A 20,540-nucleotide genomic window follows, 5' to 3' on the forward strand; every position below is an offset into this window, starting at 1 on the left:
ACTTTACTGATGATCGAGAGCAGAGTGATGGGCAGTAATTGTCTGGGTTCGATTTGTCCTTTTTGTGGACAGGATATACCTGGGCAATTTCCCACATAGTCAGGTAGATGCCTGTGTTGTAGCTGTACTGGAACAGCTTGGCTAGGAGTGCGACAAGTTCTGGAGCACAAATCTTCAGTACTATTGCTGGAATATTGTCAGGGCCCATAGCCTTTGCAGTATCCAGTGCCTTCAGCCATTTCTTGATATCACATGGAGTGGATCGAATTGGATGAAGACTGGCATCTGTGATGGTGGTGACCTCCGGAGGAGGCCGAGGTGGATCATCCACTTGGCACTTCTGGCTGAAGATGGTTGCAAGTGCTTCAGCCTTATCTTTTGCACTGATATGCTGGGCTCCCCTAGCTTCACCAGGTTGACACCTCATTTTTAGGTATGTCTGGTGCTGCTCCTGGCATGCCCTCCCGCACTCTTCATTGAACTAGGGTTGATCTCCTGGCTTGATGGTAATGGTGGAGTGGGGGATATGCCGGGCCATGAGGTTACAGATTGTGGTTGTATACTATTTTGCTGCTGCTGCGGATGGCCCACATCTGTTCGAAATCTATCCCATTTACCATGGTGGTAGTGCCACACAACATGACGTAGAGTATCCTCAATGTGGAGACGGGTCTTTGTCTCCACCAAAACTGGGTGGTGGTCACCTGTGCAGATGCCTCTGGGACAGATAGAGTGGCAAGAATAAAGTCAAGTAGATTGTTCTCTCTTGTTAGTTCCCTCAGCACTTCCTGGAAGCCTAGCCTTGCAGCCATGCCCTTCACTCAGTCAGTAGTGGTGATACTGAGCCACTCTTGATGATGGGCATTGCAGTCTCCCGCCCAGAGTACATTCTGTGTGCTCGCTGCCCTGTTTCGTCCAAGTGGGTGCACTGATTCATTAGCTGAGGGTGGTGCACTCTTTGTGCCTTCTATCCCTCAGCACCTCTTTACCCAAGCCAATTCCATTCACTAACTCCCCTCACACTCCCTGACAGGTCATGAACCGACCACAACCATACAATTGGAAAAGTGACTGCAAAGGGAGAGCTGCAGCGTGCAAGGGAGAGCCTACTTGCCCTGCCTCCAGCCTTCTGGCTCCACACCCCCCAAGCCTGCTGGCCCCGCCCCAATCAGACAGACACGCCCACAGACCACTAGCCGAGCCCCCCAGCCCGCTGGCCCCGCTCCAATCAGACAGACACGCCCACAGACCACTAGCCACGCCCTCCAACTTGATGGCCCCGCCCCAATGAGACGGACACGCCCACAGGCCACTAGCTGAGCCCTCCAACCTGATGGCCCCGCCCCAATCAGACGGACACGCCCACAGGCCCCTAGCCACGCCCTCCAGCTGGGTGGCCCCGCCCACGCCTCGGCTTTGTAGGTCACATTGAGAGGCTGTGGCTCGCGGGGGGGCGGAGAGGGCGGGGACTCGGCAGCAAGATGCAAGGAGGAACGGGAGAGATCAGGAGCCTGTGCGAGGGAGAGGTGCCTGCAGCCTGGGCTCTAGAGACAGCTGGGTACCCCGCGGAGGAAGCAGCCAGCCTGGGAAAGCTGCAGGCTAGGCAGAGGGAAGCTGGCCAGCTGTTCCTGGGTAAGACGCATTGCAACTGGCTGGACTCTGCAGGCAAAGGGCACTCATTCTGTCCAACCTATCAGCAGCAAATCTGCTTCTCGTCTCCACTTCCAGTTGCAACTTCAAACCTGATGTTCTTAATCTTGCACTTCAAGCATTAAAGGTGCTGGTCCATGTGTAAAGGAAAGCAAACCATCTTTGACATAATACTGAACACTGAGAGCTGACTGAGGGTAACCCAAGGATTCAGGCCTTTTGTCAGTCTTGACTTGGCTGGGAGGTGGGCATATGGGCCCTCCCTCTGCCCAATGCTACTCCACATGGGGCCAGCTACCCCAAAGGACAAACCAGGGGTGGGGTCCTTCTGAATGGAAACCTATCCTAAAGCAGGGAGTTCCGGAAGGCCGCGTGGGCACATCCCTGTGGCCTGGTGGAGGCAGCTGGCTTTCAGGAAGGAATTCCTGAAGAGAGGGGAAATAAAAAATGTCAGGGCTACGAGGGAAAAAAGGCTGTGGGGAGCAAGACTGATGGAGCGGCTCCTGCAGAGAGTCGGCACACGATGGGCCGAAATGTATGGTGTCCGGGAGTCGCACAGGCAAGGGAAGGTGGCAAGGTGTCCGTGGCTGAGCAGGCTGGTGTCAGTCGGAGTGACACAAGGGAGACGGGTTGCAGATGTCACAATTGGGCCTCAGTGTCCTTGGGCGAGAGAGAGAGAGAGAGAGGGGTCAGGTCAGCCACTGATGATGATACAGTGACCCCTGTAGTAATGTGCCAGCAACCACCTGCAGTGCACGTCTGGAATTTAATGGGCGCTAACGCAATGGGCAGAACTTTCCTCTTGTCGGGCGGGCACGGCAGGCGGGCCCAGGAGCAGCTGTGCAACAGTCCGCCACCCGCGATCGGGTCCCGACCGCGATTTCATGCCAATTAACGCTGCAACGCTCAGCGCTGCTGGGATGGCGGTGGGGAGGAGGGCGAGCGCAGAAGTCAGCTCATGCACGCGGGGGTGCTCGCTGAAAGCTCCCTGAAGGCACAGAGCTGGTTCAGGGAACGGAAAAATTTTTCACATCGAAAACGAAGTTTTTTAAAAAAACAGGAAAATATGTCCGTGACTCTTCCACATGAGCAGGGACGCGTTAGAAATTAGATTTTAAAATTTATAGTTTATTTTTAATTGACATCAGAAACCTCATCCTGCCCGCGGATGAGGTTTCCTCAAAAATCCAAAAGCCACTTGGCCTTTTTGCCCACCCGCCAACTGTAAGGTTGGACGGGCAGTGAAAAATTCAATTCAAGTAATTTATTAAGGGCCTTAATAGGCCTTTTAGTTGCCAGTGGGTGCACTGCCCACTCTCGCGCGCGCCCACTGACCAAAATATCATGTGAGTGCGCGATGATGTCGGGACACTCTCCCAACGTCATCGCGCACCATTTTTCTCCTGTTCGGGGTGGGCCTGCACCCGCCCGAAGAGGGAAAAATTCTGCCCAATAGCCTAATGGCCCTAGTCTTTAGCTGTTGGGCTTTTTGAATACGCTACAGAAATTTAAACTTCTGCCCCATTACACCCCACCCCCCCCACCACTCCCCACCTCTGTCAGTGGCGGGTACTGTAATGTAATGATGTTACTGGACTAGTAATCCAGAGATTTGGACTAATAATCCATGGAACAAGTACAAATCTCACCTTGGCTCTTTCAGAAATGCAAGCAGTAAAAGTCTGGAAATAAAAGGTTGCTTGCAGCCAAGCTGTCGGATTGTCTTAAAAACCCAACTGGTTCACTTATGCCTTTTAGGGAAGGAGATGCTTATTCTCACCCACTCTGACCTTTACGTGACTCCAGTTCCACCCAAACAACTTGACTCTTCACTGCCCTCTGAAGTGGCCTTCACCACCACCTCGGGATGACTAAGGATGGGCAATAAATGCCAGCATCCTGAGAATGTAATAAGAATGTTTCCCTTCCTTTCCTGACTGTAGCTAGGATGCCATTCCACAGGCCCACAGCACTCTCTCTCTCTCTCTCCCACACGTGTGTGAGAGCTGAGCGAGTGGGCTGGTTATGAGTGGGGCACTGCGTATGAGTGCGTTGCCATCTTCAGCCAATGTCCAAATGCTCACACCTTTCACACTGAGGCTAATTGTCAAAGCCCTGGTCAAACCATACCTGGAGACTGTGTCAGTTCTGCGCACCGAGCCTTAGGATGAATCTACTGGGTGGAATCTCACCGCCTCTCCCGCCGGCGGGATTTTCCAGTACCGCCAAACTCGATGGACCTTTTGAACGGCTCGCTGCATTTTATGGCCCCGCCCCCACCACGACAGAGCCATAAGATTCCGCCCATTGACCACTGAGGGGACGCAGTGCAGATTGGCCAGACTAGAGTGTTACATTATGAGGACAGGTGGTATAGACTGGGCATGTATTTCCTTCAGTGTAGGAGATTAAGGGGCAATCTCCTTGAAGTGTTAAAGATCATTAAAGGATTTTACAGGACAGGTAGAGAGAAGCTATTTTCTCTGGTGTTGGGGGAGTTTAGAACAGGGAGGCAGGACCTTAAAATTAGAGTTTGGTCATTCAGGGATGTCAGGGAGCACTTCTTCACACAAAGGGGAGTGGAAATCTGGAACTCTCCCTCTCTAAAAGCTGTAGATGTTGGTGGCCTGGTGGAGATTTCAAGACTGAGATTGATAGATTTTTTTTTAAGGGATATAGAACCAAAGCCGGCAAATGGAGTTAAGGTGCAGATCAGTCATGATTTATTCGAATGGCGGAACAGGGTCAAGGGGCTGAATGGCTGCCTCCTTTCCATAATATTGTAATATTCCACACCATTCCCCAAGTAAAATGAGCTAACTGGGGATCGATAGGGAAGGGAGCCTGGCTCCAACCAGGGCTGAATAGTTCAATGTTACTTGTGGGGAGTTCGGAATTAGGGGTTACGAGAATTTTCAGCGGTAAATCCAAGAAAGAATTCAGGGGAACGTGGGGCTCACCACCTCAAGGAGTAGTTGAGGTGAATAGTCTGGATGCATTTAAGGGGAAGCTCAGTCAGTACATAAGGGAGAAAGGAGCAGAAAGTTATCTTGATGGGGTGAGATAAAGTAGGGCCGGAGGAGGTGTGGAGCAGTTGGGCTGAATGGCCTGTTTCTGTGTTGTAGGTTCTATGTATTCTGGGTAAAGCTCTGCATTGTGTAACCGACTCAATTGAGGGGAGCTTAGGAAAATAAAACTGACGACCATTCTGATCTTGTTCAAGGGTATTTCATTAATGACAAGCTGATAGGATTTGTTTGTGGGACCCGCTCATTCGCTGACCACCTTACGGAGAGGTCCATGGAAGTCCATGAATCCGCAGGAACGACCATCTGTGTTCACTCTGTTTGCGTGGATGGGGCTTGGCGACGCCAAGGGATCGCCCTGGGCCTGCTGCGGCACTACGTGGCATCTGTGGTGTGGACCCGTCCCGCTCCAAGGAGGATCTGCCTCATTAGCCACAGGCACCTCCTGCCCCTATACACCAAGGCTGGTTTCACGGTGATCGGTCCCTCCTCTGTGAGCCATGGGCTTGGGGCCTGGTACGAGTGCGCCATCGACCTTAGCACATGACGTCATCTGCGACCAAGGAACCCCAGAACAATGTCGGACTAGTGATTGAGAGCTGCCAATCATCCTGAGTCCCAAGCAAGATCACAACACGGTAGCTACTCTCATTTTAAACTTTCCAAAGAATTTGTTTACTTATTCCTTCATCAACCTACTGCAACCTATATCATTGCAGGTTCCCCTCCTAGCCACTCACCATCCTGACTTGGAAATATATCACCGTTCCTTCATTGTCGCTGGGTCAAAATCCTGGAACTCCCTCCCCAACAGCACTGTGGGTGTACCTACACCACATGGACTGCAGCGGTTCAAGAAGGCAGCTCACCACCGCCTTCTCAAGGGCAACTAGGGATGGGCAATAAATGCTGGCCCAGCCAGCGAAGCCCACATCCCGTGAATTAATAAATAAAAAGAAAAATTACCCCATAGGTAGATGCCACGAGGCGTTACTGGCACACCAGGTGGCTGCATGGGCAGCCCATAATCCTTCTGTAATGGTATGGTGCCATTCAACCACAAAGTGCAGTGAGGCTGTGTTGTGATCTGTGTTAGGCTTACAGCTGTTTGGAGGCTGGGGGTGGGGAAGGAAGTTTGCTGCATTGGATCTTAGTGCCCCTTCTCCCCAGAGCCAGTAAGGGGAGAAAAAATCAGCCCCCTGACTTCTATGGGAAAAGGGCAAGCTTCGGGATATCATGGGAAGACGTATCAAATGCGATGCAAACTACAGTCGAATAGTCCAGCAACACTCCACTTCCAGGCTGACCCACGAAGTATGGCCATTCAGCACCTGTGAAGTTGCAGCTTTTATTGTACTTCCCTTCAAGAGATGGTGGGGTTACTTTTTTAAATAGACTTGTTGAATAATGAAGGACACAGAACAAAACTTACACTTAATGTTGGAATAGAATTCAGTGTTTACCAAACTGTTCTCATTTGCCAGCTGTGTGAAATATTAAAGGTTTTCCACACTTGCTTTCATTCAGGATGCAGAGTTTGTCACTGGGTCTGTTGTCTGGTATTGACCATTCGAAACATTATTAATGCATGACTATCCACAGTATCCAAGTAAGGAGAGACAAAGTGCTCCCTTGCCACTCCTTGTCTCTAAAGCCTCTTCCACCCCTTCAACCCTCTGAAATCTCTGTGCTCTGGCGTATAGCACATCCTGATTTTAATTGCTGCATAATTATGAACCCTGCCTTCAGCTTCCTGGGCCCTAAGATCTGAAATGCTCTCCCAAAAATCACTCCATCTCTTGCCATTTCCCTTAAAATCTACTTCTGACTAAACCTTCTGCCATCTATCTTAATGTCTCCTTGTGTGACTTGGTGTTTGAAAGCACTCCAGAGAAGTGTCTTGCTATGTTAAAGGTGCTTTACAAATACAAAGTTGCTAAATAATCTGAAACTGTATAATTAAACAGTAACCTTTACCCTCCAGAATGAACAGGAATCTTCCATAAGCATTCATTAATTCTTACCCTGAATAAATAGCAACTCTGTATAGTTGCACAGTAAGTAATCCTTACCCTGCTGAATAAATAACTGTACAGTTAATGAGTCACCCTTACCCTGCTGAATAAATAACCGTACAGTTAGTGAGTTACCCTTACCCTGCTGAATAAATAGCTGTACAGTTAGTGAGTCGCCCTTAACCTGCTGAATAAAAAACTGTACAGTTAGTGAGTCGCCCTTACCCTGCTGAATAAATAACTGTACAGTTAGTGAGTCACCCTGACCCTGCTGAATAAATAACTGTACAGTTTGTAAATCACCCTCACCCTGCTGAATAAATAACTGTACAGTTAGAGAGTCCTGTTTACCCTGCTGAATAAATAACTGTACAGTTAGTGAATCGCCCTTACCCTGCTGAATAAATAACTGTACAGTTAGTGAGTCGCACTTACCCTGCTGAATAAATAACTGTACAGTTAGTGAGTCGCCCTTACCCTGCTGAATAAATAACTGTACAGTTAGTGATCGCCCTTACCCTGCTGAATAAATAACTGTACAGTTAGTGAGTCGCCCTTATCCTGCTGAATAAATAACTGTACAGTTAATGAGTCACCCTTACCCTGCTGAATAAATAACTGTACAGTTAATGAGTCACCCTTACCCTGCTGAATAAATAACTGTACAGTTAGTGGGTCACCGTAACCCTGCTGAATAAATAACTGTACTATTAGTGAATCGCCCTTACATTGCTGAATAAATAACTGTACAGTTAATGAGTCGCCCTTACCCTGCTGAATAAATAACTGTACAGTTAGTGAGTCGCCCTTACCCTGCTGAATAAATAACTGTACAGTTAATGAGTCACCCTTACCCTGCTGAATAAATACCTGTACAGTTAGTGAGTCACCGTTACCCTGCTGAATAAATAACTGTACTATTAGTGAATCGCCCTTACCCTGCTGAATAAATAACCGTACAGTTAATGAGTCGCCCTTACCCTGCTGAATAAATAACTGTACAGTTAGTGAGTCGCCCTTACCCTGCTGAATAAATACCTGTACAGTTAGTGAGTCACCCTTGCTCTGCTGAATAAATAACTGTAATTAGTGAATCGCCTTTACCCTGCTGAATAAATAACTGTACAGTTAGTGACTCACCCTTACCCTGCTGAATAAATAACTGTACAGTTAGTGAATCACTCTTACCCTGCTGAATAAATAACTGCACAGATAGTGAATCACCCTTCCCCTGCTGAATAAATAACTGTACAGTTAGTGAAGCGCCCTTCCCCTGCTGAATAAATAACTGTACAGTTAGTGAATCGCCCTTACCCTGCTGAATAAATAACTGTACAGTTAGTAATGGCCCTTACCCTGCTGAATAAATAAAAGTACAGTTAGTGATAGCCCTTGCCCTGCTGAATAAATAACTGTACAGTGAGTGAATCACCCTTACCCTGCTGAATAAATAACTGTACAGTTAGCGATTGTCCTTACCCTGCTGAATAAATAACTGTACAGTTAGTGAGTCGCCCTTAACCTGCTGAATAAATAACTGTACAGTAAGTGATCGCCCGTACCCTGCTGAATAACTAACTGTTCAGTTAGTGATTGCCCTTACCCTGCTGAATAAATAACTGTACAGTTAGTGATTGCACTTACCCTGCTGAATAAATAACTGTACAGTTAGTGAGTCGCCCTTACCCTGCTGAATAAATAACTGTACAGTTAGTGAGTCGCACTTACCCTGCTGAATAAATAACCGTACAGTTAGTGAGTTACCCTTACCCTGCTGAATAAATAGCTGTACAGTTAGTGAGTCGCCCTTACCCTGCTGAATAAAAAACTGTACAGTTAGTGAGTCGCCCTTACCCTGCTGAATAAATAACTGTACAGTTAGTGAGTCACCCTGACCCTGCTGAATAAATAACTGTACAGTTAGTGAGTCGTCCTTACCCTGCTGAATAAATAACTGTACAGTTAGTGAGTCGCCCTTACCCTGCTGAATAAAGAACTGTACAGTTAATGAATCGCCCATACCCTGCTGAATAAATAACTGTACAGTTAGTGAATAGCCCTTACCCTGCTGAATAAATAACTGTACAGTTAGTGAGTCCTGTTTACCCTGCTGAATAAATAACTGTACAGTTAGTGAATCGCCCTTACCCTGCTGAATAAATAACTGTACAGTTAGTGAGTCGCACTTACCCTGCTGAATAAATAACTGTACAGTTAGTGAGTCGCCCTTACCGTGCTGAATAAATAACTGTACAGTTAGTGATCGCCCTTACCCTGCTGAATAAATAACTGTACAGTTAGTGAGTCACCCTTACCCTGCTGAATAAATAACTGTACAGTTAATGAGTCACCCTTACCCTGCTGAATAAATAACTGTACAGTTAATGAGTCACCCTTACCCTGCTGAATAAATAACTGTACAGTTAGTGGGTCACCGTAACCCTGCTGAATAAATAACTGTACTATTAGTGAATCGCCCTTACATTGCTGAATAAATAACTGTACAGTTAATGAGTCGCCCTTACCCTGCTGAATAAATAACTGTACAGTTAGTGAGTCGCCCTTACCCTGCTGAATAAATAACTGTACAGTTAATGAGTCACCCTTACCCTGCTGAATAAATACCTGTACAGTTAGTGAGTCACCGTTACCCTGCTGAATAAATAACTGTACTATTAGTGAATCGCCCTTACCCTGCTGAATAAATAACCGTACAGTTAATGAGTCGCCCTTACCCTGCTGAATAAATAACTGTACAGTTAGTGGGTCGCCCTTACCCTGCTGAATAAATACCTGTACAGTTAGTGAGTCACCCTTGCTCTGCTGAATAAATAACTGAAGTTGGTGAATCGCCTTTACCCTGCTGAATAAATAACTGCACAGTTAGTGAGTCAGCCTTACCCTGCTGAATAAATAACTGTACAGTTAGTGAATCACTCTTACCCTGCTGAATAAATAACTGCACAGTTAGTGAATCACCCTTCCCCTGCTGAATAAATAACTGTACAGTTAGTGAATCGCCGATCCCCTGCTGAATAAATAACTGTACAGTTAGTGAATCGCCCTTACCCTGCTGAATAAATAACTGTACAGTTAGTAATGGCCCTTACCCTGCTGAATAAATAAAAGTACAGTTAGTGATAGCCCTTACCCTGCTGAATAAATAACTGTACAGTGAGTGAATCACCCTTACCCTGCTGAATAAATAACTGTACAGTTAGCGATTGCCCTTACCATGCTGAATAAATAACTGTACAGTTAGTGAGTCGCCCTTAACCGGCTGAATAAATAACTGTACAGTAAGTGATCGCCTGTACCCTGCTGAATAAATAACTGTTCAGTTAGTGATTGCCCTTACCCTGCTAAATAAATAACTGTACAGTTAGTGATTGCAGTTACCCTGCTGAATAAATAACTGTACAGTTAGTGAGTCGCCCTTACCCTGCTGAATAAATAACTGTACAGTTAGTGAGTTGCACTTACACTGCTGAATAAATAATTGTACAGTTAGTGAGTAACCCTTACCCTGCTGAATAAATAACTGTACAGTTAGTGAATCGCCCTTACCCTTCGGAATAAATAACTGTACAGTTAGTGAATCGCCCTTACCCTGCTGAATAAATAACTGTACAGTTAGTGAGTCCTGTTTACCCTGCTGAATAAATAACTGTACAGTTAATGAATTGGCCTTACCCTGCTGAATAAATAACTGTACAGTTAATGAGTCATGTTTACCCGGCTGAATAAATGACTGTACAGTTAGTGAATTGCCCTTACCCTGCTGAATAAATAACTGTACAGTTAGTGAGTCTTGTTTACCCTGCTGAATAAATAACTGTACAGTTACTGAGCTGCCCTTACGCTGCTGAATAAATAACTGTACAGTTAGCGAGTCCTGTTTAACCTGCTGAATAAATAACTGTACCGTTAGTGAGTCCTGTTTACCCTGCTGCATAAATAACTGTACAGTTAGTGAGTCCTGTTTACCCTGCTGAATAAATAACTGTACAGATAGTGAGTCCTGTTTACCCTGCTGAATAAATAACTGTACAGTTAGCGAGTCACCCATGCCCTGCTGAATAAATAACTGTACAGTTAGTGATCGCCCTTACCCTGCTGAATAAATAGCTGTACAGTTAGTGAATTGCCCTTACCCTGCTGAATAAATAACTGTACAGTTAGTGAGTCCTGTTTACCCTGCTGAATAAATAACTGTACAGTTAGTGAGTCGCCCATACCCTGCTGAATAAATAACTGTACAGTTAGTGAGTCCTGTTTACCCTGCTGAATAAATAAATGTACAGTTAGTGAGTCCTGTTTACCCTGCTGAATAAATAAATGTACAGTTAGTGAGTCACCCTTACCCTGCTGAATAAATAACTGTACAGTTAGTGAGTCACCCTAACATTGCTGAATAAATAACTGTACAGTTAGTGAGTCGACCTTACCCTGCTGAATAAATAACTGTACAGTTAGTGAATCGCCCTTACCCTGCTGAATAAATAACTGTACAGTTAGTGAGTCCTGTTTACACTGCTGAATAAATAACTGTACAGTTAGTGAGTCCTGTTTACCTTGCTGAATAAATAACTGTACAGTTTGTAAATCACCCTTACCCTGCTGAATAAATAACTGTACAGTTAGTGAGTCCTGTTTACCCTGCTGAATAAATAACTGTACAGTTAGTGAATCACCCTTACCCTGCTGATTAAATAACTGTACAGTTAGTGAGTCCTGTTTACCCTGCTGAATAAATAACTGTACAGTTAGTGAGTCCAGTTTACCCTGCTGAATAAATAACTATACAGTTAGTGAGTCCTGTTTACCCTGCTGAATAAATAACTGTACAGTTAGTGAATCACACTTACCCTGCTGAAAAAATAACTGTACAGTTAGTGAGTCACCCTTACCCTGCTGAATAAATAACTGTAAAGTTAGTGAGTCACCCTTACCCTGCTGAATAAATAACTGTACAGTTAGTGAGTCGCATTTACCCTGCTGAATATATAACAGCAAAGTTAGTGTGTCCTGTTTACCCTGCTGAATAATTAACTGTACAGTTAGTGAGTCACCCTTACGCTGCTGAATAAATAACTGTACAGTTAGTGAGTCCTGTTTACCCTGCTGAATAAATAACTGTACAGTTAGTGAGTCACACATACCCAGCTGAATAAATAACTGTACAGTTAGTGAGTCACCCTTACCCTGCTGAATAAATAACTGTACAGTTAGTGAGTCACCCTTACCCTGCTGAATAAATAACTGTACAGTTAGTGAGTCACAATTATCCTGCTGAATAAATAACTGTACAGTTAGTGAGTCACCCTTACCCTGCTGAAAAAATAACTATACAGTTAGTGAGTCACCCATACCCTGCTGAATAAATAACTGTACAGTTAGTGAGTCCTGTTTACCCTGCTGAATAAATAACTGTTCAGTAAGTGAGTCACCATTACCCTGCTGAATAAATAACTGTACAGTTAGTGAGTCCTGTTTACCCTGCTGACTAAATAACTGTACAGTTAATGAGTCCTGTTTACATTGCTGAATAAATAACTGTAAAGTTAGTGTGTCCTGTTTGTCCTGCTGAATAAATAACTGTACAGTTAATGAGTCCCGTTTACCCTGCTGAATAAATAACTGTACAGTTAATGAGTACTGTTTACCCTACTGAATAAATAACTGTAAAGTTAATGAGTCCTGTTTACCCTGCTGAATAAATAACTGTACAGTTAGCGAGTCCAATTAACGCTGCTGAATAAATAACTGTACAGTTAATGAGTCACCCTTACCCTGCTGAATAAATAACTGTACTGTTAGTGAGTCTCGCTTACCCAGCTGAATAAACAACTGTACAGTTAGTCAATCACGCTTACCCTGCTGAATAAATAACTGTACAGTTAGTGAGTCACCATTACCCTGCTGAATAAATAACTGTAAAGTTAGTGAGTCCTGTTTACCCTTCCTAATAAATAACTGTCCAGTTAGTGATCGCCCTTAATCCGCTGAATAAATAACTGTACAGTTAGTGAGTCGCAATTTCCCTGCTGAATAAATATCTGAACAGTTAGTGCGTCGCCCTTACCCTGCTGAATAAATAACAGTACAGTTAGTGAGTCCTGTTTACCCTTCCTAATAAATAACTGTACAGTTAGTGAGTCACCCTTACCCTGCTGAGTAAATAACTGTACAGTTAGTGAGTCCTGTTTACCGTGTTGAATAAATTACTGTACAGTTAGTGAGTCACCCTTACGCTGCTGAATAAATAACTGTACAGTTAGTGAGTCAACCTTACCCTGCTGAATAAATAACTGAACAGTTAGTCAGTCCTGTTTACGGTGCTGAATAAATAACTGTACAGTTAGTGAGTCACCCTTACCCTACTGAATAAATAACTGTACAGTTAGTGAGTCACCCTTACCCTGCTGAATAAATAACTGTCCAGTTAGTGATCGCCCTTACCCTGCTGAATAAATAACTGTACAGTTAGTGAGTCACCCTTACCCTGCTGAATAAATAACTGAACAGTAAGTGAGTTGCACGTTCCCTGCTGAATAAATAACTGTACAGTTAATGAGTCCTGTTTACCCTTCTGAATAAATAACTGTACAGTTAATGAGTCCTGCTTACCCTGCTGAATCAATAACTGTACAGTTAATGAGTCCTGTTTACCCTGCTGAATAAATAACTGTACAGTTAATGAGTCCTGTTTACCCTGCTGAATAAGTAACTGTACAGTTAATGAGTCCTGTTTACCCTGCTGAATAAATAACTGTACAGTTAATCAGTCCTGTTTACCCTGCTGAATAAATAACTGTACAGTTAATGAGTCCTGTTTACCCTGCTGAATAAATAACTGTACAGTTAGAGAGTCCAATTTACCCTGCTGAATAAATAACTGTACAGTTAATGAGTCACCCTTACCCTGCTGAATAAATAACTGTACAGCTAGTGAGTCTCCCTTACCCAGCTGAATAAACAACTGTACAGCTAGTGAATCACGCTTACCCTGCTGAATAAATAACTGTACAGTTAGTGAGTCACCATTACCCTGCTGAATAAATAACTGTACAGTTAGTTAGTCGCCCTTACCCTGCTGAATAAATAACTGTACAGTTAGTGAGTCCTGTTTACCCTGCTGAATAAATAATTGTACAGTTAGTGAATCACCCTTACCCTGCTGAATAAATAACTGAAAAGTTAGTGAGTCCTGTTTACCCTGCTGAATAAATAACTGTACAGTTAGTGAGTCACCCTTAACCTGCTGAATAAATAACTGTACAGTTAGTGAGTCACCCTTACCCTGCTGAATAAATAACTGTACAGTTAGTGAGTCCTGTTTACCCTGCTGAATAAATAACTGTACAATTAGTGAGTCACCCTTACCCTGCTGAATAAATAACTGTACAGTTAGTGAGTCACCCTTACCCTGCTGAATAAATAACTGTACAGTTAGTGAGTCACCCTTACCCTGCTGAATAAATAACTGTACAGTTAGTGAGTCCTGTTTACCCTGCTGAATAAATAACTGTACAATTAGTGAGTCACCCTTACCCTGCTGAATAAATAACTGTACAGTTAGTGAGTAACCCTTACCCTGCTGAATAAATAACTGTACAGTTAGTGAGTCAGCCTTACCCTGCTGAATAAATAACTGTACAGTTAGTGAGTCACCCTTACCCTGCTGAAAAAATAACTGTCCAGTTAGTGATCGCCCATACCCTGCTGAATAAATAACTGCACAGTTAGTGAGTCACCCTTACCCTGCTGAATAAATAACTGTACAGTTAGTGAGTCGCACTTTCCCTGCTGAATAAATAACTGTACAGTTAGTGAGTCACCCTTACCCTGCTGAATAATTAAATGTTCAGTTAGTGAATTGCCTTTACACTGCTGAATAAATAACTGTAGAGTTAGTGAGTCCTGTTTACCCTGCTGAATAAATAACTGTAAAGATAGTCAGTCGCCCTTACCCTGCAGAATAAATAACTGTACAGTTAGTGAGTTACCCTTATCCTGCTGAATCAATAACTGTACAGTTAGCGAGCCCTGGTTACCCTGCTGAATAAATAACAGTACAGTTAGTGAGTCACCCTTACCCTGCTCAATAAATAACTGTACAGTTAGTGAGTCCTCTTTACCCTGCTGAATAAATAACTGTACAGTTAGTGAGTCACCCTTACCCTGCTGAATAAATAACTGTTCAGTTACTGAATTGCCTTTACCCTGCTGAATAAATAACTGTACAGTTAGTGAGTCCTGTTTACCCTGCTGAATAAATAACTTTACAGTTAGTGAATCGCCCTTACCCTGCTGAATAAATAACTGTACAGTTAGTGAGTCGTCCTTACCCTGCTGAATAAATAACTGTACAGTTAGTGAGTCCTGTTTACCCTGCTGAATAAATAACTGTACAGTTAATGAGTCCTGTTTACCCTGCTGAATAAATAACTGTACAGTTAATGAGTACTGCTTACCCTGTTGAATAAATAACTGTACAGTTAATGAGTCCTGTTTACCCTGCTGAATAAATAACTGTACAGTTAATGAGTCCTGTTTACCCTGCTGAATAAATAACTGTACAGTTAATGAGTGCTGTTTACCCTGCTGAATAATTAACTGTACAGTTAATGAGTCCTGTTTACCCTGCTGAATAATTAACTGTACAGTTAATGAGTCCTGTTTACCCTGCTGAATAAATAACTGTACCGTTAGCGAGTCCAATTTACCCTGCTGAATAAATAACTGTACAGTCAATGAGTCGCCCTTAACCTGCTGAATAAATAACTGTACAGTTAGTGAGTCTCCCTTTCGCAGCTGAATAAACAACTGTACAGTTAGTGAATCACGCTTACCCTGCTGAATATATAACTGTACAGTTAGTGAGTCACCATTACCCTGCTGAATAAATAACTGTACAGTTAGTGATCTCCCTTACCCCGCTGAATAAATAACTGTACAGTTAGTGAGTCGCACTTTCCCTGCTGAATAAATAACAGTACAGTTTGTGAGGCCTGTTTACCCTGCTGAATAAATAACTGTACAGTTAGTGAGTCACCCTTACCCTGCTGAATAAATAACTGTACAGCTAGTGAGTCTCCCTTACCTAGCTGAATAAACAACTGTACAGCTAGTGAATCACGCTTACCCTGCTGAATAAATAACTGTACAGTTAGTGAGTCACCATTACCCTGCTGAATAAATAACTGTAAAGTTAGTGAGTCCTGTTTACCCTGTTAATAAATAACTGTCCAGTTAGTGATCGCCCTTACCCCGCTGAATAAATAACTGTACAGTTAGTGAGTCGCACTTTCCCTGCTGAATAAATAACTGTACAGTAAGTGAGTCGCCCTTACCCTGCTGAATAAATAACAGTACAGTTATTGAGTCCTGTTTACCCTGCTGAATATAAAACTGTACAGTTAGTGAGTCACCCTTACCCTGCTGAATAAATAACTGTACAGTTAGTGAGTCACCCTTACCCTGCTGAATAAATAACTGTACAGTTAGTGAGCCCTGTTTACCCTGCTGAATAAATAACTGTACAATTAGTGAGTCACCCTTACCCTGCTGAATAAATAACTGTACAGTTAGTGAGTCACCCTTACCCTGCTGAATAAATAACTGAACAGTTAGTGAGTCCTGTTTACCGTGCTGAATAAATAACTGTACAGTTAGTGAGTCACCCTTACCCTGCTGAATAAATAACTGTACAGTTAGTGAGTCACCCTTACCCTGCTGAATAAATAACTGTACAGTTAGTGAGTCGCACTTTCCCTGCTGAATAAAGAACTGTACAGTTAGTGAGTCGCCCTTACCCTGCTGAATAAATAACTGTACAGTTAGTGAGTCCTGTTTACACTGCGGAATATATAACTGTACAATTACTGAGTCACCCTTACCCTGCTGAACAAATAACTGTACAGTTAGTGAGTCACCCTTAACCTGCTGAATAAATAACTGAACAGTTAGTGAGTCCTGTTTACCCTGCTGAATAAATAAATGTACAGTTAGTGAGTCAGCCTTACCCTGCTGAATAAATAACTGAACAGTTAGTGAGTCCTGTTTACCCTGCTGAATAAATAAATGTACAGTTAGTGAGTCAGCCTTACCCTGCTGAATAAATAACTGTACAGTTAGTGAGTCACCCTTACCCTGCTGAAAAAATAACTGTCCAGTTAGTGATCGCCAATACCCTGCTGAATAAATAACTGCACAGTTAGTGAGTCACCCTTACCCTGCTGAATAAATAACTGTACAGATAGTGAGTCGCACTTTCCCTGCTGAATAAATAACTGTACAGTTAGTGAGTCACCCTTACCCTGCTGAATAATTAACTGCTCAGTTAGTGAATTGCCTTTACACTGCTGAATAAATAACTGTAGAGTTAGTGAGTCCTGTTTACCCTGCTGAATAAATAACTGAACAGTTAGTCAGTCGCCCTTACCCTGCAAAATAAATAACTGTACAGTTAGTGAGTTACCCTTATCCTGCTGAATCAATAACTGTACAGTTAGCGAGCCCTGGTTACCCTGCTAAATAAATAACAGTACCGTTACTGAGTCACCCTTACCCTGCTCAATAAATAACTGTACAGTTAGTGAGTCCTCTTTACCCTGCTGAATAAATAACTGTACAGTTAGTGAGTCACCCTTACCCTGCTGAATAAATAACTGTTCAGTTACTGAATTGCCTTTACCCTGCTGAATAAATAACTGTACAGTTAGTGAGTCCTGTTTACCCTGCTGAATAAATAACTTTACAGTTAGTGAATCGCCATTACCCTGCTGAATAAATAACTGTACAGTTAGTGAGTCGTCCTTACCCTGCTGAATAAATAACTGTACAGTTAGTGAGTCCTGTTTACCCTGCTGATTAAATAACTGTACAGTTAATGAGTCCTGTTTACCCTGCTGAATAAAAAACTGTACAGTTAATGAGTACTGCTTACCCTGCTGAATAAATAACTGTACAGTTAATGAGTCCTGTTTACCCTGCTGAATAAATAACTGTACAGTTAATGAGTCCTGTTTACCCTGCTGAATAAATAACTGTACAGTTAATGAGTGCTGTTTACCCTGCTGAATAATTAACTGTACAGTTAATGAGTCCTGTTTACCCTGCTGAATAATTAACTGTACAGTTAATGAGTCCTGTTTACCCTGCTGAATAAATAACTGTACCGTTAGCGAGTCCAATTTACCCTGCTGAATAAATAACTGTACAGTTAATGTGTCACCCTTTCCCTGCTGAATAAATAACTGTACAGTTAGTGAGTCTCCCTTTCCCAGCTGAATAAACAACTGTACAGTTAGTGAATCACGCTTACATTGCTGAATATATAACTGTACAGTTAGTGAGTCACCATTACCCTGCTGAATAAATAACTGTACAGTTAGCGATCGCCCTTACCCCGCTGAATAAATAACTGTACAGTTAGTGAGTCGCACTTTCCCTGCTGAATAAATAACTGTGCAGTTAGTGAGTCGCACTTACCCTGCTGAATAAATAACAGTACAGTTAGTGAGGCCTGTTTACCCTGCTGAATAAATAACTGTACAGTTAGTGTGTCACCCTTACCCTGCTGAATAAATAACTGTACAGCTAGTGAGTCTCCCTTACCTAGCTGAATAAACAACTGTACAGCTAGTGAATCACGCTTACCCTGCTGAATAAATAACTGTACAGTTAGTGAGTCACCATTACCCTGCTGAATAAATAACTTTAAAGTTAGTGAGTCCTGTTTACCCTGTTAATAATTAACTGTCCAGTAAGTGATCGCCCTTACCCCGCTGAATAAATAACTGTACAGTTAGTGAGTCGCACTTTCCCTGCTGAATAAATAACTGTACAGTAAGTGAGTCGCCCTTACCCTGCTGAATAAATAACAGTACAGTTAGTGAGTCCTGTTTACCCTGCTGAATATATAACTGTACAGTTAGTGAGTCACCCTTACCCTGCTGAATAAATAACTGTACAGTTAGTGAGTCACCCCTACCCTGCTTAATAAATAACTGTACAGTTAGTGAGCCCTGTTTACCCTGCTGAATAAATAACTGTACAGTTAGTGAGTCGCACTTTCCCTGCTGAATAAATAACTGTCCAGTTAGTGAGTCGCCCTTACCCTGCTGAATAAATAACTGTACAGTTAGTGAGTCCTGTTTACCCTGCTGAATAAATAATTGTACAGTTAGTGAATCACCCTTACCCTGCTGAATAAATAACTGAAAAGTTAGTGAGTCCTGTTTACCCTGCTGAATAAATAACTGTACAGTTAGTGAGTCCTGTTTACCCTGCTGAATAAATGACTTTACAGTTAGTGAATCGCCCTTACCCTGCTGAAAAAATAACTGTACAGTTAGTGAGTCGTCCTTACCCTGCTGAATAAATAACTGTACAGTTAATGAGTCCTGTTTACCCTGCTGAATTAATAACTGTACAGTTAATGAGTCCTGTTTACCCTGCTGAATAAATAACTGTACAGTTAATGAGTACTGCTTACCCTGCTGAATAAATAACTGTACAGTTAATGAGTCCTGTTTACCCTGCTGAATAAATAACTGTACAGTTAATGAGTCCTGTTTACCCTGCTGAATAAATAACTGTACAGATAATGAGTGCTGTTTACCCTGCTGAATAAATAACTGTACAGTTAATGAGTCCTGTTTACCCTGCTGAATAATTAACTATACAGTTAATGAGTCCTGTTTACCCTACTGAATAAATAACTGTACCGTTAGCGAGTCCAATTAACCCTGCTGAATAAATAACTGTACAGTTAATGAGTCACCCTTACCCTGCTGAATAAATAACTGTACAGTTAGTGAGTTTCCCTTTCCCAGCTGAATAAACAACTGTACAGTTAGTGAGTCGCACTTACCCTGCTGAATAAATAGCAGTACAGTTAGTGAGTCCAGTTTACCCTGCTGAATAAATAACTGTACAGTTAGTCAGTCACCCTTACCCTGCTGAATAAATAACTGTACAGTTAATGAGCCCTGTTTACCCTGCTGAATAAATAACTGTACAGTTAGTGAGTCGCCCTTACCCTGCTGAATAAATAACTGTACTGTTAGTGAGTCGTCCTTACCCTGCTGAAAAATAACTGTACAGTTAATGAGTCACCCTTACCCTGCTGAATAAATACCTGTACAGTTAGTGAGTCACCGTTACCCTGCTGAATAAATAACTGTACTATTAGTGAATCGCCCTTACCCTGCTGAATAAATAACCGTTCAGTTAATGAGTCGCCCTTACCCTGCTGAATAAATAACTGTACAGTTAGTGAGTCGCCCTTACCCTGCTGAATAAATACCTGTACAGTTAGTGAGTCAACCTTGCTCTGCTGAATAAATAACTGTAGTTAGTGAATCGCCTTTACCCTGCAGAATAAATAACTGTACAGTTAGTGAGTCACCCTTACCCTGCTGAATAAATAACTGTACAGTTAGTGAATCACTCTTACCCTGCTGAATAAATAACTGTACCGTTAGTGAATCACCCTTCCCCTGCTGAATAAATAACTGTACAGTTAGTGAATCGCCCTTCCCCTGCTGAATAAATAACTGTACAGTTAGTGAATCGCCCTTACCCTGCTGAATAAATAACTGTACAGTTAGTAATGGCCCTTACCCTGCTGAATAAATAAAAGTACAGTTAGTGATAGCCCTTACCCTGCTGAATAAATAACTGTACAGTGAGTGAATCACCCTTACCCTGCTGAATAAATAACTGTACAGTTAGCGATTGCCCTTACCCTGCTGAATAAATAACTGTACAGTTAGTGAGTCGCCCTTAACCTGCTGAATAAATAACTGTACAGTACGTGATCGCCCGTACCCTGCTGAAT

At 43.0% G+C, this 20,540-nt stretch overlaps 1 protein-coding gene across 1 annotated transcript; it reads left to right on the plus strand.

The window, feature by feature from the left end:
- The first annotated feature begins 1,442 nt into the window (after window positions 1-1,442).
- Window positions 1,443-6,198, plus strand: LOC144692530 (uncharacterized). The gene is made up of 2 exons (XM_078561496.1): window positions 1,443-1,632; window positions 4,874-6,198. Exons 1-2 carry the CDS (start codon window positions 1,482-1,484, stop codon window positions 5,221-5,223), a joined length of 501 nt encoding a protein of 166 aa, XP_078417622.1. The 5' UTR covers window positions 1,443-1,481; the 3' UTR covers window positions 5,224-6,198.
- Window positions 6,199-20,540: the final 14,342 nt, after the last annotated feature.

The sequence above is a fragment of the Cetorhinus maximus genome, chromosome 17 (assembly GCF_964194155.1).
Source record: "Cetorhinus maximus chromosome 17, sCetMax3.hap1.1, whole genome shotgun sequence".
Lineage (NCBI taxonomy): Eukaryota > Metazoa > Chordata > Chondrichthyes > Lamniformes > Cetorhinidae > Cetorhinus > Cetorhinus maximus.

Bases quoted from the DNA above. Each gene is read 5' to 3' on its own strand.
- LOC144692530 (XM_078561496.1), top strand. From the start codon at position 1,482: ATGCAAGGAGGAACGGGAGAGATCAGGAGCCTGTGCGAGGGAGAGGTG. The intron at 1,633-4,873 runs GTAAGACGCATT...ATCTTGTTCAAG, and splicing joins AGCTGGCCAGCTGTTCCTGG to GGTATTTCATTAATGACAAG.